Source organism: Scyliorhinus torazame, chromosome 10, assembly GCF_047496885.1.
Source record: "Scyliorhinus torazame isolate Kashiwa2021f chromosome 10, sScyTor2.1, whole genome shotgun sequence".
NCBI classification, from domain to species: domain Eukaryota; kingdom Metazoa; phylum Chordata; class Chondrichthyes; order Carcharhiniformes; family Scyliorhinidae; genus Scyliorhinus; species Scyliorhinus torazame.
The window spans coordinates 198,912,422-198,935,743 of record NC_092716.1 but is presented as its reverse complement, the minus strand read 5'-3'; the positions used below and the strand labels follow the sequence as shown (position 1 = coordinate 198,935,743).

The window sequence follows — 23,322 nt, the reverse complement described above, 5'->3', positions numbered from 1 at the left end:
AAAGCCCCCGGCTCTACCTGCAGATACGGCCGGAGAATTGCCGGGTCCGTGGCCACCCAAGCATACGGCAGCGACCTGCAACATGGTGCTGGTGGCGCATGGACCCGGCCTCCACATATTGTCCCCCTGGTTGAGGGAAGGACAGGATTGGCAGCTAAACATTCCAGGATTTAGATGTTTGAGGTGGGATAGAAGGGGGTGTAAAAGGGGTGGAGGAGTTGCGCTACTAGTTAGGGAGAATATCACAGCTGTACTGCAGGAGGACGCGTCAGAGGGCAGCGAGGCTATATGGGTAGAGATCCGGAATAAGAAAGGTGCAGTCAAAATGTTGGGGGTTTACTACAGGCCTCCCAGCAGCCAGCGGGAGATAGAGGAGCAGATAGGTAGACAGATTTTGGAAAGGAGTAAAAGCAACAGGGTTGTTGTGATGCGAGACTTTAACTTCCCCAATATTGACTGGGACACACTTAGTGCTAGGGGCTTGGACAGGGCAGAGTTTGTAAAGAGAATCGAGGAGGGCTTCTTAAAACAATATGTTGATAGTCCAACTAGGGAAGGGGCTGAACTGGACCTGGAATGGGGAATGAGCCCGGCCAGGTGGTAGAAGTTTCAGTAGGGGAGCATTTCAGGAATAGTGACCACAATTCAATAAGTTTTAAAGTGCTGGTGGACAAGGATAAGAGTGGTCCTAGGGTGAATGTGTTAAATTGGGGGAAGGCTAATTATAACAATATTAGGCAGGAACTGAAGAACCTAGATTGGGGGCGGATGCTTGAGGGTAAATCAACATCTGACATGTGGGAGGCTTTCAAATGTCAATTGAAAGGAATTCAGGACCGGCATGTTTCTGTGAGGAAGAAGGATAAATATGGCAACTTTCACGATCCTTGGATAACGAGAGATATTGTAGGCCTCGTCAAAAAGAAAAAGGAGGCATTTGTCAGGGCTAGAAGGCTGGGAACAGACAAAGCCTGTGTGGAATATAAGAAAAGTAGGAAGGAACTTAAGCAAGGATTCAGGAGGGCTAAAAGGGGTCATGAAAAGTCATTGGCAAATAGGGTTAAGGAAAATCCCACGGCTTTTTACACTTAGATAAAAAGCAAGAGGGTAGCCAGGGAAAGGGTTGGCCCACTAAAGGACAGGGGAGGGAATCTATGTGTGGAGCCAGAGGAAATGGGTGAGGTACTAAATGAATACTTTGCATCAGTATTCACCAAAGAGAAGGAATTGGTGGACATTGAGTCTGGAGAAGGCTGTGTAGATAGCCTGGGTCGCATTGAGATCCAAAAAGACGAGATGTTGGGCGTCTTGAAAAATATTAAGGTGGATATGTCCCCAGGACCTGATGAGATCTACCCCAGAATTCTAAAGGAGGCAAGAGAGGAAATTCCTGAGGCCTTGACAGAAATCTTTGGATCCTCACTGTCTTCAGGTGATGTTCTGGAGGACTGGAGAATAGCCAATGTTGTTCCTTTGTTTAAGAAGGGTAGCAAGGATGATCCAGAGAATTACAGGCTGGTGAGACTTACGTCAGTGGTAGGGAAGTTACTGGAGAGAATTCTTCGAGACAGGATCTACTCCCATTTGGAAGCAAGTAGTCATATTAGCGAGAGGCAGCAAAGTTTTGTGAAGGAGAGGTCGTGTCTCACTAACTTGTCTCCTTTTCGAGGAGATCACAAAGATGATTGATGCAGGAAGGGAAGTGGATGTTGTCTATATGAACTTCTGTACGGCCTTTGACAAGGTCCCTCATGGCAGACTGGTACAAAAGGTGAAGTCACACAGGATCAGAGGAGGGCCAAAGGGCCTGTTCCTGTGCTGTACTTTTCTTTGTTCTGTTTACAAACCATACATTTCCCGGTTGACCCCTACCGGATTCCTACTTGGTCCGTGCCTTATTTGCTGACCTTATGTAAACTTGTTAATTGAGATACCCTAGCGGGGGAGCTCCTACTCCACCAGGAGCATGGGGAAGACCCCCTAGGTCCTGCGCAGAATATTCGTGGGCGGCACGGTAGCACAGTGGTTAGCACTGTTGCTTCACATCGGAAGGTACCTGTGTTCGATTCCCGGCTTGGGTCACTGTCTGTGTGGACTCTGCACGTTCTCCCTGTGTCTGCATGGGTTTCCTCCGGATGCTCCGGTTTCCTCCCACAAGTACCGAAAGACGTGCTGTTAGACATTCTGAATTCTCCCTCAGTATAACCAAACAGGCGCCGGAGTGTGGCGACTGGGGGATTTTCACAGTAACTTCATTGCAGTGTTAATGTATGCCTACTTGTGACACCAATAAATATTATTAATATTATTATTACATTTGACTCCCACAGGTTTATAGGGCAGGGCAATGTTCAATGCAGGGTTTCCCAAACATTTCCAGCCACGGAACCCTTTTGACCTCCCAATAGAAAAGAAGGAAACCCTGGGAAACATTCTTATTGCGTTGAAGAGCTAAACCACAAAAAATGTTTCCCTTTGCGCAATGGCTTCAAGCATACAAAAACCTAATTTGTAGAAGTCTTTTATAATTCTTATGCGTATACATTTACTTTAATTAAAAAGTTCTCCTATTAGAAAAACGTACTTAGGCCTCACCTTTGTCACTTTTAATGTGGATAGTGTTACTGCTCCTTTGGTTCAAATGGGAAGAGAGTTACAGGAATGTTGGATTCACATATTGGACACACACACCTGTCTCTCTCTCTCATACACGCACTCACCTCACACACACACATTCTCATTTCATATTGTTGCCTTTTCTGTGGCTCTGCTGTAACTACGGCAATCAGTGAGTTTGCCCTCCTTTCTTTTGATATCTATGTTCTAATGCCCAGAATCACCAGGTATCAAATGATACCACCACAAGTTTCAACCGGCTATCGATCAAAGAGCCAAACACCAGTTAGTTAGTTCAAGGTCAAGGGTACTTTATTTACACATAATTAGTCATGCAACATAAACACTACTAGTTAACTACACCTATCAACTAAGACAACCTGTACTTAACTTCAGGCACCCGGCTTAGGTCAGAGGAACAATGGCCGCTGTTCGATTCTGGATCTATCGAGTCTGGAGAAGTAACTGCTGCTTAGCTAGGCTCATCCATCTGGTAGCGAGCGTTGAACTTGGACTTGCCTCTGGTGGTGCTGCAATTGGAGATAGTCGTAGCCGGGGCGCCAGGTCCAAGAGAGGACCAACATATGGCAGACTCTCTTCTTATGCTTGGGGGTTTTTGCACTCTTTTGGGCGGTCCTTCAGTTTCATTTCACACACATACAAACACTCTCGTTTCACACACTCTCATTTCACACACATACACACACTCTCATTTCACAAACAAACTCATTTCACACACACATTTTCATTTCACACACACTCTCATTTTGAACATGGGGTGGCACGGTAGCACACCGGTTAGCACTGTTGTTTCGCAGCGCCAGGACCCGGTTCCTGCTTCACAGCTCCAGGGTCCCAGGTTTGATTCCCGGCTTGGTTCACTGTCTGAGTGGAGTTTGCACTTTCTCCCCGTGTCTGCGTGGGTTTCCTCCGGGTGCTCCGGTTCCCTCTCATAGTCCAAAGATGTGCAGGTTAGGTGGATTGGCCATACAAAATTGCCCTTAGTGTCTACCTAACCTGCACATCTTTGGACTGTGGGAGAAAATCTGAGACCGGCAGGAAACCCATGCAGACACGGGGAGGAAGTGCAAACACCACACAGTCACCCAAGGCTGGAATTGAACCCGGGTCCCTGGAGCTGTGAGGCAGCAATGCTGCCCACTGTGCCACCATGCTGCTTTTCAGGCGCAATGTGGCCATTCGATCATGCCCCCACTCTCTATTCATACACACACACACTCTAACTTCACACACACTCTCTATTCACACACACACTTTCACTTCAAACTCACATTCTTATTTCACACACACACACACACACACATTCAGGCACACACATTCAGACATTCAGACACACACACACTCATTTCTCTCACACATGGGCGCGATTTAATCAAAAAGTTTCTAAGTGTGGTAGCGAGTGGGAACTGCCGCGAGCTTCCCAGTGCTCAGACCGGAGAGGGTGTCAACATTATAAAACGTTAATTGTTCCACTAAACAAGGCCCCACAGACTTCATGCTGCAAATGATGGTCCCACCTGCTGATTCGCCGGGACCGCGCTTGCCAGCTCCCAGCTAACAAGGGAGAGCAGCATTTAAACTGCTCCTGCACTGCCAACCCCACCCAACTCACAGCCATGCCACTGAGGAGATCAGCCCCATGATTCGGGGATGCCGACCTGGACAGACGGTTGGACGTGGTAGAGCCCAGATGGGGTGCCCTGTTCCACCAAGGGTCAGCCACAGGGCACTCAGCGTGGCCTGGGAGGAAGTGGCAGCGTCAGTCAGCTTGGGGAGCGTTATCAGGGTGACCGTCACCCATTGCCGTAAGAAGGTCAGCGACCTCCACCGGGCTGCACGGGTGGGTTGGCACAGGACACCCGACCCCCAGATCCCCCCCCCCCTCCTGAAAATGCACCCGGCACCACCCCCACCCAGCACCGTTCTGTACCCTGGCACACCCATGTACCACAGTGCCTCCCATGCTGCGCCACCGCCATACCCCCCACGCCCCATACTCCCAAACCTCCCTTCTCCCCATCTACCTCATCCCGCCGTCTCCCCATCCCCCCTGCATATGTCCTATCTCCCCCCACACCCAAACCGCCCCCCCCCCACATCCCCCGATGAACGAAGCATGTGGCTTACGATGCCTCCTCTGTGTCCTGCAGAAGTTGACCCGAGGTCAATTTTTGTTTTGTGATAAAGGTCTTCTGAAGTGCCTTTGTGAATGTTTTATAAATGCTATATAAATGCATTGTTGTAGTGAATAGAGGAGGGCAATAATTCTCGCTTGACACAAAAGATAATTTAGATATAGCCCCTGATGGAATCTTTAGATTAATGGGTGGAATATTGGGTGAGTTCCATTCGAGTTGTGCGATGTTCCACTCCCCTGAGCCCTGATTTTCCTTGTACACATTGTGCCCAATTGATCCAATGTGTCTTTGATACAGCCTTTTTCCTCTCCAGTACTGCCCCCTCGTATCCTACTGCCCCCTCCAATTTTTCCTATCCTACTGCCCTCTCCTCAAGTATTTATCCAATTACCTTTTGAGAATTATGATTGAATCCACTTCCACCACCCTTTCAGGCAGTACATTCCAGATCATAACTACGTGCTGTGTCAAAAAAATTTACATCATCTTCCCTCTGGCTATTTGCCAATAAAGTAAATGCACGTCCTTTCGTTACATACCCTCCTACCAGCTGAAACAGTTTCTTCACTTTCGCTGTCAAAACCCTTCATAAGTCAAATACCTTTGTTGACCCTTCTCTGCTTTGAAACCGATCCCTGTTTCTCTACATGCCACAAAGTCTCTCACCTACATGCGCCTTTCAGCAGGTAGGAAGGGCGACCTCAGCCCCTTCCCATGGTCAGCTCTACAACAATCTGCCACCTCCCTGGGGAAAATGCTTGCTGAACAGCATTGAAACGGCATGATTACAGTGCTATCATGTGCACATCCAAACCTGACAGAGGCACAGCTCCTTCTTGACTGCACGCCTAATCAACCTCTTCCCCTAATAAAGCCAGACATAACACATTCATGCACACACGCACACACTCACACACTGGCTGACGCAGTCACATATAATAATACTTTTGGCTGCGACTGGCCTTATCTTCCCCCAAAGGTGACCCATCGACTTGCGTGGGCTGCCTGTTGAAGAGATCAGCAAGACTGTGCAAATGTTACTCTTGACACATTTCTGCCGTACAAAGTTTTGTCTCTGAGAGCCTCTCGTGAGTTTGCGGTAAGTTTGGAGTCCTCACTGCTCCTTATTTCCTGCACCGAAAATGGAATGTTGGAACCAACTGTTATCAGAAAGAAAAATCTACTTCTGGAATTTAATTGCCAAAAGCAGTTTTTGGAGGATTTTCCTTTTTAACTGCTATTTTCAGAATCCAGAAAACACTTCAACGAATTAGACATGTAGCTGCCGCAATGTGTTCCCAATTTAAAAGAAGATCTATCAGATTCTTACAGGACTGGAGGAATGTATGGGTCCATCCCACACTACTAACACGCTAAGCCTCCCATTCATCGTGTTTCTATTCTCTGGCAGATGCCCTCTGTGTTTCTGAAAGATTACAAATGAGAAAGCATACCCGCAGAGGTGTATTATTAATAGGATGCTGGCCCACAGATTTTAATCATTTTACTAATACTTTCTGGCATATTAGTATTTAGTGTGATTCTGGCATTAGCTGTTAGCCATAGCTCGGTGGATGGCACTCTTGCCTCTGAACCATAAAATTGTGGGTTCAAGCCCTGCTCTGTGGGCAAGAGTAAAATAACCTCACTTTGGGGGTAGGTCGGGAGTATTGTACTTTCCGTGAGATGTTAAAATGAGGTCCCGCCTACCCTCCCAGGTGGATGGAAAAGATACCACAGTGATATTTGTTGCTAACTTTCCCGTGCGTTCAATTGCTCTGTTTTATTACCTTTGCTCTCGAGTCGCCAGGTATCTTTATACCGCCACGAGGTTCAAGTCCGAGTAATGATCAATAACTCAATACACCGATTAGTAAGATTCAAATCAAAGCACATTTATTATACACAGTAATCGCTACTCATGCACAAATTCTAGGTCGAAGCTACTTCTACAACTAACAGGCCTATACTTAACTTCGGACTGGCCCACCGGGTCAGGGGAACAAATGGCCTTTCGTTCGGGTTCTGAGTCTGCAGGATTTGAAGTTGGTACGGATTGGTAGCTAGGAGCGCCTATCTCGTAGCGAGCGTTGAATTAAGACTTACTTCTTTCCGGTGGTCACTGCACCGGTCACGGTCAATGTTGGTTCAACTTTTTGAACCTAATTGTCCGAAATGAGGTGCGTATGGGCCGCGACGGGTAAGAGTTGGATGGAGTCTCCGGGTAGGCTGCGGAAGCCATTCCTAGGGGGCTCTTTTCTTTAGGAAGTCTAAGAGGGATTCTGCCTTGCTGGCGAAACCGTCAATGTGGTTTCGGCAGTAGCCAACCAGTCCTAAAAACGACCGGAGGGCTGAAACGTTCTGGGGAAGGGGCAATTTACCAATCGAGTCAATCCTTTTATGCTCGATCTCACGTTTACCGTGCGCGATAATTGTTCCCAAATATATCACCTTATCTTCCAAAATCTGGGCCTTTTTGGGGTTAACTTTACAACCAGTTGAATGTAAAAGTTTCAGGAGTTCGGACAGAAGCTCAATGTGCTCGTCCTTGGTGTCTGTCTGCAGTAGTAGGTCGTCCTCGTACTGGACGAGACATTCGGGGCGAGAGAATTTGGCTAAACCATTTGCCAGCTGTCGCTGGAAAATGGAGGGGGAGTTGTGGAATCCTTGTGGAAGGCATGTCCACGTGTACTGTTGATTTTTAAAGGTGAAGGCAAATTTGTACTGGCACATCTTTGCCAATAGAGTGGACCAGAATCCATTACTGACATCCAAAACCGTAAAGAATCGGGAATTAAGTCCCTGCTTGAGCATGGTCTTGGGACTTGTGGCTACTGTGGGGGCTGCTGCGGTGTTGATTTTGTTGAGTTCCCGGTAATCGATGGTCAGTCGCCATGATCCATCGGGCTTTCTCACTGGCCAAATCGGGGCATTATTAGTGGAGGCTACTGATCTAAGTACGCCCTGCTCTAATAAGCTATTACCTTTGCGATTTCTCCCTCTGCCTCTTGGGGAAATCCATACTGTTTTTGGGGTCCAGGGTCAGGTCCTGTGATCTGTACGGAACCAGTCATCCGTCCACAGCTGTGTTTGTGGGTCGCGAATGCTGTCCTGTTCTTTTGTAAAACGGCCCTAACCTGCTTGTCCATGCTAAGCGTGGTCGGGTTGAACCAAGATTTGCCTACTGCGCTAATTTTGTTTGCGTATTCTCCTATGTTGACCGTTGCGGGGACTCTTGCAGATTTTGCCATTTTCCAGACACACTGGTTGACTGGATCAAATGATAGGTTTTGGGAATTCATAAAATCGATTCCCAGAATGTGTTCTGATGTGTGGGGCAGATTGACTAAGACTACGGGGTGCTTGGTGGTGATGTTACCGATTTGAATGGGTACAGGAGCTGTGATGTGTCCCTGCTGTGAGTGGCCTGTAAAGCCGCTGAGGGTGATAGTGGCTGTAGTGGGCCACGTGTCTTTTTGAAACAGTGTGGAGTAATTTATCGTGGTGCGGGACCCTCCTGTGTCCCATAGAAATTCGATGGGTTGTCCCCGAATTTTCGCTGCAACTACCGGTCGTCCAGACCTATCGCAAAGGGTATCGCAGACCCAACTGGGGGAGCCCATACACCGTCAGTCCGTTCCGGTCAGGTCCGTCTGATCTGAACGGGCGCTAACACTATGAATGGGCTCTGTCTTCTTCTTACTCAGAGTGCCTGTCTCTGGGCTCTCTGTGGCTTTCATGGGGCATTGCATTCCCTTGCAAAGTGTCCCAACTGTCCACAGTTGTAACACTCCTGTGACTTGGGTGGGGGGCTGTTCTTTCCTTCATTTTTCTGGTGTGTTGTAACTGCCTGTATATCTGCATCGGCCTGCTTTTCTTCGGGGTTTGTAACTGCGGGTTTGCTTTGTACAGACTGCTCCCAGGCGCAGGACCATCTTTTTACTACCCACTTCTCGTTATGAGCCTCCTCTGAGGGATCATAATTGGCGCAAGATTTTTGTCCTGTTTCTGTGGCATGGGAGATAAGGGTGCGGGTCCATTTGACCATGTCGTCTGGGGACAAATGGGCGTGGTCTAAGTCTCCAAAGACTGCTGCAAAGTGGATCCACAGGCTCAGTTTTCTTTTGCCTGCATTTGTTGAGGCCATCTACGGGGTCACCCCGGTTATACCGATCGCATCCAGGATCGCGGTATGCATTTCTGCAAGGGTGCCTCCTCCTACATTCCATGGGTCAGGAAGGGCTGCTACGACTGAAGGGTCTAAACTTAAAACTGAGCTTTACATGCTCTCGCTCATCCAGGCCGTACATGGTCGCCTGCTGCTTTACTCTGGCAAAGAAATGGTGGGGGTCTGAGGTGGGGAGGAACGGTGTGATTTTCTCGCATGTGTCCCGTAATTGGGTCACTGTTAAGGGGGTGGTGTATAGAAATTCCGTGTCGTCCGATGTGGCTGTGCGGTGGGTGGTTGGTGGTTACTGGGTTCATTGGAGCCTGAACTATCTGCTCTGTGGGGGGTTGGGGCGCTTTTCTCTTTTGTGGCTTTCCCCGCGCACATGTTCCCTGAACATATCTCTGCGCTGTCTCATTCAACTCTTCCCAATCAGGGCCACCTTCCTCATCTAACTTGGCTCCAAAGGTTTCCTGGAATCCTTTTTGGACTGAAAGCAGAGATTGCAGCTCTGCAATCTGCTTCCGACACTTTGCGTGGTCTAGTGAGCTTTGTCTTTGCTCCGTGGTGGCAGCATGGAGTGCTCTTAACGCTGCCTTCAGGTCACTACACTGCCTCTGCAATGTCTCTACCTGCTTCTCTGTTTCTTCTCGTACCAGGACTGCACATTGCGTGTCCTGATAGACATTTTAATATTGGGACTGGAAGCTGCTTAAGTGCGCCAGACAAGACTGGTGAGCCCGCTTGGCATCCTCCACCTCTCCGTCGTTTGCTGCCAACCTCCTCCTTAATTCTAAATTCTCTTTTTCTACCTCGCTTACATCGACCTTACTCATTCGATGTATGCCTTCTACCTCTTTGGGGAGTGTCTTAACGACCTCCTCTGTGCCTCGCAACTGTGTCAAGCAGGACATGATTGCCATCGGCTTGCGAGCTTTTCCTAAGCTCTTATTGTGGATCTCGCTCAGGTTCTCCCACTAAGTATGTCCTATACTCCCGGGACCTGTTTCCTCGTTGTTACAGAATTCGCTCCAAAGGGGCCATCCTTTCCCTTTGAGGTACTTCCTAATTTCTTCCTCTCATACGGGACACTGTCCTACTCTACTGCTGCTGGTCGCTGCGACCGCAAATTCCTCGGGGTTCATGAGGTGTTGCATTGCCTGCATTGCCATCTTTCCTATCCAAATGCTGCTCTTCAAATTTGGGACAGGGGTATTAAGGCGGTGCTGTAAATATGGGTACGGCTTTCGCTACTTTCTGAAATACAAACGCCCGACAGTTTTGTTGCAACAAAAATCTATCAGTTTACCTTATCGCCCTGTTAGTTACGCATGCATACACACACTTCCGAATTATGAGTATTTATCAGAACTGCTTGAACACTTGTGGTTTTCTGTTCCCAATTGGATCTCTAATTCAAATTCTGGGTTCTGCCGGAGTGGTTTTGCCACTTCTAGATCGGGTCCCATCAGATGTCGCCAAATAATGTTGCTAACTTTCCCGTGCGTTCAATTGCTCTGTTTTATTACCTTTGCTGTCGAGTCGCCAGGTATCTTTATACCGCTACGAGGTTCAAGTCCGAGTAATGATCAATAACTCAATACACCGATTAGTAAGATTCAAATCAAAGCACATTTATTATACACAGTAATCGCTACTCATGCACAAATTCTATGTCGAAGCTACTTCTACAACTAACAGGCCTATACTTAACTTCGGACTGGCCCACCAGGTCAGGGGAACAAATGGCCTTTCGTTCGGGTTCTGAGTCTGCGGGATTTGAAGTTGGTATGGATTGGTAGCTAGGAGCGCCTATCTCGTAGCGAGCGTTGAATTAAGACTTACTTCTTTCTGGTGGTCACGGTCAATGTTGGTTCGTGTTGCTGGGTGACCCGGGCAGGATGAAGAGAGAGAGATTTGAACTTGGGGCTTAACTCTTATAGTCCCCAGGGGCTTCCCGCCTTTCGGGGCAGACCCTGTACCTGGTTCTGGGTGATTGGACTTTGTTCCAATCGCTTGGTTCGATTTCTCCAATGCTGGAGCGGTTCCCTGATCGATGGGCGGTCTTGAGGTGTTCGTTAACCTCTTTTGTGTTGGCTCCTGCTGGCGCCGGGGAGCCTGGCTTAGTTTTGAGTGTCCCAAATGTTGCCATTGTCCCCGGGGATTGCTCATCAGTATGTAGATGGCTGCTACATTGTTATTGCTGCAAATCCGTTTTATGGGTAAGGTCAGCGAGACAAAGGTCTTGTAAAAATATGGGTTGCCCAACTCTCCTGTGGCTGTGCTAATTTCAGAGGGAGAATTCCTGATAAACCAGCCATATACTGCTTCATTTAAGGGAGTTTTAAAAATGCTTACGTAAATGGAGTAGGGTTTCAGCCATCTCAGAGAATCATAGAATCCCTACAGTGCGGAAGGAGGCCATTCAGCCCATCAAGTCTGCACCGGCCCTGGGAAAGAGCACCCTACTTAAACCCACGCCTCCATCCTATCCCCAAAATCCCACCTAACATTTTGGACACTAAGGGGCAATTTTAGCACGGCCAATCCACCTAACCTGCACATCTTTGGACTGTGGGAGGAAACAGGAGCACCCGGAGGAAACCCACCCAGACACGGGGAGAAAGTCCACACAGAAAGTCACCCAAGGCTGGAATTTAACTCAGGACCCTGGAACTGTGAGGCAGCAGTGCTAATCACTGTGCCGCCCAACTATAGTTGTTTTGCAAGTAGCGTTAATGATCTCTTAAATGTTGAAGTTCAGGGGGAGGCAGTGGAGTAGTGGTATTGTCGCTGGATTAGTAATCCAGAGACCCAGGGTAATACTCCAGGGACCCAGGTTCAAGTCCCACCATGATAGATGGTGAAATTTGAATTCAATATAAAAAAAAAATCGGAAATAATCATAAAAACCCATCTGGTTTACAAATGCCATTTAGGGAAGGCAATCTGTCCTTACCCGGTCTGGCCTACATGTGACTTCAAATCCACAGCAATGTGGTTGACTAGTAATTGTCCTCAGGGATGGACAATAAATGCTGGCCCAGCCAGCGATGCCCACATCCAAACCAATGAATAAAAACAATTTGCTCAGCTGAGGAACTGCTTTTGAAGGCCTATTTCATTCACAAGCAAAATGCTTGATGGACGTTAGTGAATATATTCACTCCACTGCTGACTGGAGGTGTCCATTTGCAACAGTGAGAGATGGTCAATTAGACTGGGCAATCTGCTGGGTCTGCTCAATTAGATATGGGGCTAAAACCAAAACATTAGAAGCAAAATCATCCAAATTTCACACATGTAAAATGGTTCAGTGTTTTAAAATCCCTCCATGGCTGGATGCTAGCCACCCTCTGTCATCTCCTGCAGGCACACAAACCGTCAAGATATCTGCGCTCCTCTAATTCCGTCCCCTTGATCATCCCTGGCTTTAATTGCTCCACCGTTTGTGGTTGTGCCTTCAGCTGCTTTGGGCCCTAAATTCTGGAATTCACTCCTAACCTCTTCACCTTTACCTCTCTTTCCTCCTTTACAATGCTTCCTCGTTGTTGATACAGTGATTCGTATCACAAGGTAGACTGGGGTTCAAATCCCTGATGGGGAGAAGTTGCTATCTGAAATGAAAAGGAGAGGCGTTTCTTGTATTTAACCAACTTGTTTTTGTTGTGAGTGTTGAATAGGTAACCTAGTTTACAAGGACTTCCAAAAGGCATTTGAAAAATTGCCACATAAATGGGGCTTGCAGGAAATTTAGAGGTTCTGGAATGAAGAGGACAGTGGCAGCATGGATACAAAATTGGCTGAATGACATACAGGAAACAGTAGCGGCCAACAGATGTAGCCCAGGAGTTGGTGCCTTTTTTTCTCATTTAAGGGAAAGTTAGCGTGCACATCTTCGGTTTGTGGGGGTAAGACCCACACAGACACGGGGAGAATGGACAGTGACCCTGGGCCTGGATCGAACCTGAGTCCTCAGAGGCATGAAGCAGCAGTGCTAACCACTGCACCAGCAAACAGGTTGCTTTGCCCTGGATGGTGTCAAGGTTCTTAAGTGTTGTTGGTGCTGCACTCATCCAGGCAAGTGGAGAGTGTTCCATCACACTCCTGACTTGTGCCCTGTATGTGGTGGACAGGATTTGGGGAGTCAAAAGGTGAGTTCACTCTTCAGAATTCCAAGTCTCTGACCTGCTCTTACAGCCACAATATTTATATGGCTAGACCAGTTTAGTTTATGGTCAATTGCAGCCCCCAAGAAGTTGGTAGTGGGGATTCAGCAATGGTAATTCCATTGAATGTCAAGTGGAGATGGTTAGATGTTCTCTTGGAGATGATCATTATCTGGTACTTGTGTGTTGTGAATGTTATTTTCCACTTATTGGCCCAAGCCAGGATATCGTCCACGTCTTGCTGCATATGGACACAGATTACTTCAGTATCTGAGGAGTCACGAATGTTGCTGAACATTGTGAAATCATCAATGGATATCCACACTTCTGATCTTTTGATAAAGGGAAGGTTATTGATGAAGCACCTGAAGATGGTTAGGCCTCGGACACTATCCTGAGGATCTACTGCAGTGATGTCCTGAGACTGATATGACTGACCTCCAACCATCTTCCTTTGTGCTATGTATGGCTCCAACCAGTGGACGTTTTTCTCCCTGATTCCCATTAACTCCAATTTTGCCACTGCACCTTGATACTACACACAGTCAAATGTTCCTTGGTATCAAGGGCAGTCACTCTCACCTTACCTTGTGGGTTCAGCTCTTGTGTCCATGTTGGGCTAAGGTTGTAATAAGGTCAATAGCTGAGTGGCCCTTGTGGAACCCAAACTGAGCATTTATGATCAGGTTATTGGTGACTAAGTGCCACTTGATCGCATTGTTGGTGACATTTTCCATCACTTTGCTGATGATCAAGAGTAAACTGATGAATGGTACTTGGCCGGGTAGGATTTGTCCTGGTTTTCTGTGGGCAGGACATAGCTGGGCAATGTTTCACATTGCTGGGTAAATGCCAGTGTTGTAGCTGTACTGGAACAGCTTGGCTAGGGGCTCAGCAATCTGGAGCATAAATTATCAGTACTATTGCTGGAATGTTGTCTCGACCAATAGCCTTTGCAGAATCCAGTGCCTTCAGCCATTTCTGGACATCACATGGAGTGAATTGTATTGGCAGAAGACTGACATCTGTGATGCTGGGACCTCCAGTGGAGGCCAAGATGGATCATTCACACGGCACTTCTGGCTGAAGTTCGAAATGCTTTTGTATTTTCTTGTATGTCTTGATTGCAAGGTGTTTGGAATAACAGAGTAAAGAAGTATCACTGCAATTGTACAAGGCTTCGATAAGACCACACTTGGAATACTGTGCTATTTTGGTCTCCATATTTAAGAAAGGATATACTTTCATTATGGACAGTGTAGAGAAAAGGTTTATTAGGTTGGTTCCTGGGGTGCGAGGGTTGGTCTATGACGAGAGGCTGTGTAAATTGGGGCTATATTTTCTGGAATTTAGAAGAATGCGAGGTGACCTCAATGAAGCAATTAAAGATTATGAAGGGGTTTGGCAGGGCAGATACTGAGCAGTTGCTTCACCTTGTTGGGGCATCTACAATAAGGGGAACTTTTCAGGATAATCAAGGGACCAATTATTTAGGACTGAGATGAGGAGAGGTTTCTTCCCTCAAAGGGTTGTGAGTCTTTGGAATTCTCCATCCCAGGTGTAGTGGATGTGCCATCAATGAAGAGATTTAAGCCTGTGATTTGTGGTCTTATGTGGAATCAAGGCATATGGGGAGGAGGTAGGAAAGTGGAGTTGAAGCCCTGGACAAAACCAAGATCACATTGAATGGTGGAGCAGCTTCAACAGGTTGTACGGTCTGCTTCTGCTCCTATTTCTTATGTTATTGTGTTCTATGATTCTATGAACCCATAAAACTTGTCTTTGACCAACCTATTGGCCATCTAGCACAGTGGTCAGCACTCTTGATTGACAATACGAGGGACCCGGGTTCTATTCCCGCTTCGGTCACTGTCTGTGTGGAGCCTGCACATTCTCCAGTGTCTGCATGGGTTTCATCCAGGTGCTCCGGTTTCATCCTGCAAGTCCTGCTGTTTGGTGAATTGGACATTCTGAATTCTCCCTCTGTGTACCCGAACAGGTGCCAGAATGTGGCGACTAGGGGATTTTCACAGTAACTACATTGCAGTGTTAATGTAAACCTACCTGTGAAACTAATAAAGATTATTTATTATTATTCATCTGCCTAAATATCGTGTTTTGTGTCTTGATGTCTTACTTTGCTTCATAAAACTTCTCTGAAGCACCGTGAGGTGCTTTATTATGTTAACGGCACTATGTAGATACAAGTTGTTGTTGTTAAAGAAACTCCGTCAAACACTGGTAAGATTCTGAAAAGGTACCAGCAACTCTGGAAAAGTATCTCTTTATCCAAACTAACATCCCACAGGCAAAAATTGAAAGTTGCTGCCCTGCAGTTCTAGAAATCAGTGCAGCCACTGGCATATAGCCCAGTCTGGCTCAGATAAGATCAGCTCTTCTTTTTCTTTGGACTGGAATTTATAAGCAAGGGCCTTAAAAAGTCTGAAAAACAAGCTTTTCATTAGGCTTGTTCCTCACACAATATTTGATTGAAACATATTCTTGCTGGATGTGACAGAAAGCACGGGTTTCATTTATACCTCCCTTTGAAGGAAATTAAAATTGTGGGGCTTAGTATTATTTCATTTGTAACAAAAACATTTGTGCGTTCCTGAATCAAGCAGCATTCCTTGAAGGGTCACTCAAACGATGCATTTCACTGACAAAATTGGAAAGGGCTTCTTGACCTGCAGGAGTTTCCCCCATTTTGTCAGATCATATGGAGGAGTTTCATTGCAGAGGTGTCTGCCGGCCTTCAGATAAACAGAAAGGAATTTAAGTGAGGCCATGCAGAAGGAAAGAAAAAATAAATTCTGCACAATTAAAGATAACATTTTGTTAATGCCATTTTCAATCACATTGCTTCTGTATACTGCTCAATCTAAAGCATCAACTAGTGTATTTAACATTGTGCCTGTCCACAGAAATATTGCTATGGAATTGTTTTCTCTCAGAGTTTAACCTCGCAGTTTGAAGCGGTCTCTACCCAGTTTCTCACAGGGCAAGCCCCCAGAATTGTCCCGTTGTTAATCACCATTATACAAGAATCATCATTATCAGAGTCTTGCCATGATTGCTCAATTTAAAATGCAGGCAGGTAGTTTTATTACTAGATTTTAAAATTCCAGATGGCTCCAGGACTTTTTCCTCTCCCTGTCTTTGTAACCTCCTTCAGCCCTGCAATCCTTTAAGATCCCTGCACTCCTCCAATTTCAACATCTCATATATTTACAATTATAATCCCGCCACTATTGGTGCCTGGGCCCTGAATTCCCGAATTCTCTTCCGAAACATTTCTACCTTGGCCCCACTCTCTCGTAAGTCATTCCTTAAAATATATTGCTTTTGGTCACCTCTCTTAATATCTCCTCAAGTGGCTCAGATTGCATTTTGTTTGATAATCCTCTGAAGCTCTTTGGCATTTTTTAAATTACGTTGAAGGGACTATATAAATGCAAGTTATTGCTATTGCTCATATGATGTAAAGGAGATTGTCAGTTGTCACTTCATTAAAACTATGTTTTGTTCAATATAATCTGAATTTAAATTGCCAATTGTTTGAAAGACGAAGCTTGTATTACAGTTTAATAAGGCAAGACAACTTCATTGTAGACCACAGCTATGTAAATGACATGCCAAGTAGGTTCATCAGCAGTTGGCTGGCACTTCTGCTGCTTACGCATCTGATGTATTTGGAAGTGAGCACCCATCGTAACAGTGAAAAGCCATCAGTTACTACTCAGGCATTCGCTGACCGTCAGTCTCTTTATCATTTTGACAGCAAGCCGCCAAAAGGTGGAGGTCAGAGCCAATTATGCGAGAGTCCGAAAAGAACAGGGGCATGAAGCCACCAACATTGTCATTACTTCTAGAATAAATCCCAAACCACAGGTATGTAATTCTGAGGTGTTATTGCCCTCTGCAAAGAGAAAATATTGATTGGAAATCAGATTCAATTTCCCAGTTATTTTGCAACAGTAAGAATGCGGAATCTTTCTAAAGTTATTTTATACATCAGCCGATGCTCTAAAACAGGCATTATGCCACTTCCACATGTCAATTAGGGGCTTAACATGTGTTGAAGGACCCCAAAACATTTGTTCCACAATATTTCAGCACACCACCAGGACATTTTGCAGATTTAAATAACACAATTTTCTCCATTGAAGATGAGTTGTTACATGTTATAATCCGTAAGTAGCCGACAATGAACTTCCCAGTGGCCCTTTCCGAATACAAGCTCCCCCATTAAGGGCGTGGGGGACCTCTAAACAATGTATAGTTGTACATACATAAAGTCGGCCAGTTAGACACCAGCCAGGGAAGACCCAGTTGGGATCTACCGTGTGTTGTAAGTAATAATTATTGTCAAATAAACAAAGTTGTTCGGAACTACTCGGCGGTGTGGACTCCTCCGTGGCCTTAAAAAATTATACAAGTTCAATGCTGCAGGAGCAAAGTGCAAATATTTTCCAAGTACAGTAAACTTGCAGAGTAACTCCAAAGCTGCACGTGTTCTGGCCAATAATTAGCTGCCAACCAATATCATTAAAAACAGATGATCTATTTGTTATCACATTGCTGTTTGTGGCACAGCTGTGTGTAAATTGGCCATTACATTTCCCATTACAACAATTCCTGGCTGGAATTCTAATTGGTTACATGCACAGGGAGGTTGCCTGATGGCTAAAAATGTAAACATTTAGAAATCAGGAAGGGTAGAATTCTCCTCTCCAGATATTTAAATTAAGGCCAGGCAGGGTGAGAATCCAATAAACTCCAGCACTCCTTCAGTGCTGTCCTGGGATTACATGTCTGGAGTACATACTTGAAGGCTGAATTCTCACTCTGTGAGCACAAAACGGGGGTTGGGACAGATTTTGGGTCCGGAAACATTCCCTCCAACCTTGGGGGAAAGAGTCACTGACCTGAGACAGAGTTTTACACCTCCGATCCCCTTCCAGGGCGTTCTGATACGCAGAGGGGAGCATGCATTTCCATGATCAAGATTCCCTCTGCGTTCACGCCAGCGCTGAACTGGAAGGATTTTATGCTGGGGTAGGCAGAGCCTCAGACTGGAAGACAGCCCTTGCCCCAATTATGATCCTGAAGTGGTAACTTAATGACCACTTAAGTGCCTTCTCCGGCCCAGCTTCAATTTCTAAACTGATGGGCACCTGATAGATCGACAGTGGGAGGGGTTCCGAAAATAAACTAGGGTCGATCTTGGAATGGGTTGTGGGGATGGAGGGGAGGGGGGAGGAACAAGGCACCTTCATCAGACGCCCCCTTCTGACTGGGGATGCATTCCCCTCAGTGTATGGTGACCACTGGACCTCCCTCCCCAACCTGATCTATTCCCTGAGACCCTGGTCATCCCCATCGCAACCCCCCCACCATACCAGGCCTTCCTTACACCACCACCCCTCCCCGAACCGGACCTTTCCTCCGGTTCCTGGCACTTTAATCCAGACAGCTACCTGCTGTGCCTCTTCTGGCCACTGCAGGGCCATCCCTGGAATGACTGGTGAACTGACAACACTTCTAATGGCAGGCAGATGAAAATTCAGGCCCTGAGAATTTCACAGCGGCAGCTTCTTAATTGGCAGGTTTCCTGTCTTGATACTGTGTGGCAGATGAGCTCTCAAAGCTGGAGGGCTGATCAGAGGCATCCCAGCTTGAGCCAAACAGCAGGCTGCAATATAAGCTAAGTAATTGGGAGTGCTATTCAAGATGGATGTGCCCTCTCAATCACATCTTTAGAAGTTTAAATAAGAGGTAGCACGGCACCACCATTTACAGGGCAGCCTTTGGCTGAACCCCCACTCTAGCAGGAAGGCTGGGCCTGCAGTCGAGCCTGGAGCGCTGGCCCCTGGTCTGTTGCGGGATGCCCATCCAGTTAAACTGCTTCCCCCTCTGAGCCCTCCCCCTGCCCACTTGCCACCTCCCACCCCTCCCGCTGCATCAGGAAACTGAAGGTCAATTGAAAACTCCTAGGTAACCATTAGTTAAGAAGGTTTTTAATTAACTTAATTCGCTCCCCATCTCGTGGCCGATAGTGTGAACGGGAACTGGGAACCAGTTTGCTAGCCAACTGCCGTCATTATTTTTGGGCCTTATCCAACTGGGCTCCCGACATTAGCAGGGCCTGAGAATTACTCCCCAAGTCTCCAATTGCGTTTTCAATCCAGAATCCTCTGACTCAGAGGCAAGAATGCTACCCAATGAGCCACTGTCGGCACTGGAGAGAAGCCAGCAAAATGGCGGCACTCTGTTTAGGCTGGTTTTCCAGGTTTTTCTGCTGTTCATCAGCCAAAATTAGCTTTGGTAGCCTGGAGAAAGTACATGGAAATTAAATAACACAGCGTTATTTTTGTCATCGCTGTACACCTCTCAGCCAGTGTTTTTTCTTGAACAGGTTGAGGCTCCCAGTCCTTTTCTGGCCCTTCTCCCAGCCAGAGATATTAATGAATGAACTAGACAGGTAGGTAGCAAATCACAATCAATCTTCTACCATAATGATGTTCTAATATAATTGTTAGTGCTTTTATCTGTCAAAGATCAGGCATAATGCTTATGTTTCTCATTGAGTTATAATTGAAGGACTTGAAAAATCCCTGTTTATTGTCTGAAATGCTTTTTGAAATTCTATAGTGCCATATTTGCACAGGACATATTTATGCTGTAAGGTGGTGTAAACAGTGCGCAACTCTGTGGAGATTCAAATCCTGATGGAAGCAACATGCTTTGATATGAAATGAAATGCTTATTGCTAAATAACAATAATGTGCCTTCAAACAGTTAATAAAATGCAAGCAACTTCCCATGCTTTGCAATCTGATTTTGGTGGGGATTCTCTTGTAAATATTGATACACTCCTGGCATTGCCTGTGAATTTTGGATACACTCCCAGTGAGCTCCTAAAACTATCGAAATATTGCTAGGGATCCGCTGTAAAATTGGAGCACTCCCGGATCGTCCATAAATATTGACACACTCCAGAGATTATCTTCTCATTTTCAGAGATTCTGGGATAGAATCAAGGCCTGGAATCCCCAAAAGCCCCCTGCTTCAGAGTACCTCTCGTTCCTACATGATTGGGTGGTGAGAGCTAAGAGAATTCCTTTCATGGGCCTGCATGCCTCATGATCTCACCTCTGCTGATGTCTGGAGCTATGTTTGGGGCAGGTAGAAATTCCACTTGCCTCTCGGCTCCTGGGCAGTTTGCTAGCCAGCAGTCTTTGTGTAGCCCAGTTTGCCACAATTTAGGTATTTGCCAGGCATCTTAGCTTCAACATTTGTTTTGCCATTGTCATGATCACATTTTTGTTTAGACATAAACAGACAGCCTGTGATGGCATTGGTGCTGGATGTGTAAGCATTTTTAATGTAACCTTTTTCTCACTATTTTCTGGGTTTTTTTCCATCACAGTGGGAATGGATTTCAAGGTCAAGCAGATGAAATTCTGAAAACGTCAAACTTTCCGATAAATACTGGAATTAACGAATTGCAATGGATTTGTGTTCTTAACCCTTTCAATGTCACAGCAATGAGATCAATATTGAAATGCCACAGCAATGGAGAAACGTTGAATGATGAGCTGGTTGCCCATGAGTATGTTACAAAACAGTGACTGCTGCTCTTCTCCTTGGATGACTGAACAGAGATTTTGATCGGGATGCCGAAACTTCAAAGAATCCCACTCGTGCAAGGAACGGAACTCAAAAGCGTACAATTTTGCCTAAAGTTAGATAACGTGAAAAGGAATCAATTGGAAAGAAAAGAGATAAATACAAAGTGATCCAATATGTTTGGTAAAGCAAATTGTTAGTGTTCATAGAATCAGCAACTATGACACAAAATTGAATACCAAGCTGCCAAACATGTCCATCACTGCTACCCAGTCAGTTTCCAGCTCTTGGATCAGAAAGAAAGATGTATGTAGCACTGTTGTAGTATGCCTTTAAGGGATAGCGGCACGCCATTGTAACATAAGGGTGCTTGGCAGAGCAAAGGTTAATGAGAGACTGGAGAACAGTATGATGTACAGAATCACATGGTAGTAGACTGTGTGGAGAAGAGTCTGGAAGAAGCCAGCATGGAGATAGCAGCCATGCATGGCAATACCTTGGATATGTAAAGTAAAGTCGCCACAGTCCCAGATGACCAGAGGCTGCTTTCCCTTTGAGGGGCACAGCTTACTGGTGGTGGATCACCACACCTCAGGCAAGGGGCAACATTAAAAAGGCATTGATTAACCTCAGCTGGTACGGGGACTGAACCCACGCTGTTGGCCTCGCCCTGCATCACAAAGCAGCTGTACAGTCAACTGAGCTAAACCAGCCCCAATGTGTATATAGTTATGGGTTAGCAATAAAGGGTTTATGTTCAACCACACAGGCTTCGAGTAAGATGGCAAATACCCTTAAACAACAATAGCATGCTACTATCCCTTAAAGGTATATAACAACAAATATCTTCCAATACTACAGGATACCGTAAAGCAATTTACAGCCAATGCAATGTTTTTCATTTTTATAATGTAGGAATCACAGCTAATTTGTGCCCAGCAAGCTCCCACAAACAGATGTGAAAATGACCAAATATTATTCGTGATATTGATTGGGGCGGTACATATAACTCCTCTACACTTGAGATAGTGTCATAGGATCTTTTATATTCACCTTGGAGGGCAGACAGGGCTTCAATTCACTAACTCATCTCTCTCCAATGGCACTTCTAACAGTACTGCACTGTCTTGACTTTTGTGCTGAAGTCCTAAAGTGGGACGTGAATCCATACCTTTCTGACTCAGAGGCAAGCACCATCGAACCACCGGGGACATGCACAGAATGATCAAATCGCACAGTACACGAGTAGGCTATTTGACTCATTGTGTCCACGCTAGCTCTTTGAAAGGGTTATCCAATTAATTGCACTCAAGCACATATCAATTCCCTTTTGCAAGTTATTAATAAATCTACCTCCACACCTTTTCAGGTAGCAGAACTCTCTACATAATCAAACAAAATATTCTCTTTGTCTTCCCTCTGCTTCATTTGCCAATTATCTTAAATTTGTGTCCTGTGGCTACAGACCGACCTGCTAGTGGAAAGAGTTTTTTCCCTTAACCTTCCCTATTAAAAGGAGAAAGAGTCCAGTCTCTCCATTCTGTTTGAGGAAGTGCTTCGGAATATCACTCTTGAATGGTGACGTTGAAAAAGTGTATAATTCTGCAAAGACAAGTGGCAGGTCAGAAGATTGGACAGAATATAGGGAACAGCAAACAATAATGAAAAGATTAATAAGGAGGGAGAAATTAGAGTGTGAGAGAAAGCTAGCTAGAAATATAAAAATAGATAGTAAAAGTTTCTACAGGCAAAGGAAAAGAGTAACTAAAATGAGCATTAGCCTCCTGGAGAGTGAGAATGGGGAATTAATAATGGAAAATAAGGAAATGACGCACAAATTGATCAGATATTTTGTGTCTATCTTCACTGTAGAGGATACAAATAATAACCCAGAAATAATTGTGAATCAGGAGGTGAAAGGTAGGAATTTAAAACAATTACAATTACCAGGGAAAGAGTACTGAGATAATTATTAGAACTAAAAGCTGACAAGTCCCAGGATCCTGATGCACTTCACCCTTGGTTCATAAAATAATTGGTTAATCCACTGAGATAGTGGATTCATCGGTTTTAATTTTCCAAAATTTACTAAATTCTGGAAATGTTGCATCAGTTTGGAAAATGGCATAATCAACGCCTCTATTCAAGAAAGGAAGGAGATTGAAAGCAGAAAACTACAGGCCAGTCAGCTTAACATCTGATACACGGAAGCTATTAAGGAGGTTATCGTGGAGCACTTAGAAAATCTTGATGCAATCAGGCAGCATCAACATGGTTTTGTTAAAGCGAAAGCATGTTTGACTAATTTGTTGGAATTCTTTGCGGAAATAATAAACAACATGGATAAAGGAGAACCTGTGGATGTACAGTACTTTTATTTATTTATTTTTAAAATTGAGAGTACCCAATTCATTTTTTCCAATTAAGGGGCAATTTAGCGTGTTCAATCCACCTACCTTGCACATCTTTGGATTGTGGGGGCGAAACCCACGCAAACACGGGGAGAATGTGCAAACTCCATACGGACAGTGACCCAGAGCCGGGATCGAACCTGGGACCTCGGCACTGTGAGACTGCA

The 23,322-nt window shown here is 45.6% G+C and overlaps 1 protein-coding gene across 2 annotated transcripts in view; it reads left to right on the top strand.

Moving 5' to 3' along the window:
* The window catches only part of LOC140384491 (doublecortin domain-containing protein 1-like), an 871,034-nt gene extending 847,936 nt beyond the window's left edge, over nucleotides 1-23,098 (top strand). For both annotated transcript variants that reach the window (XM_072466241.1, XM_072466242.1), the window contains 3 exons: nucleotides 16,894-17,003; nucleotides 19,531-19,596; nucleotides 20,545-23,098. In XM_072466241.1, coding sequence (XP_072322342.1) covers nucleotides 16,894-17,003; nucleotides 19,531-19,587 — 167 coding nt within the window. In that variant the 3' untranslated portion in view covers nucleotides 19,588-19,596; nucleotides 20,545-23,098. The remainder of the gene's footprint in view (nucleotides 1-16,893; nucleotides 17,004-19,530; nucleotides 19,597-20,544) is intronic.
* The last annotated feature ends 224 nt before the right edge of the window (nucleotides 23,099-23,322 follow it).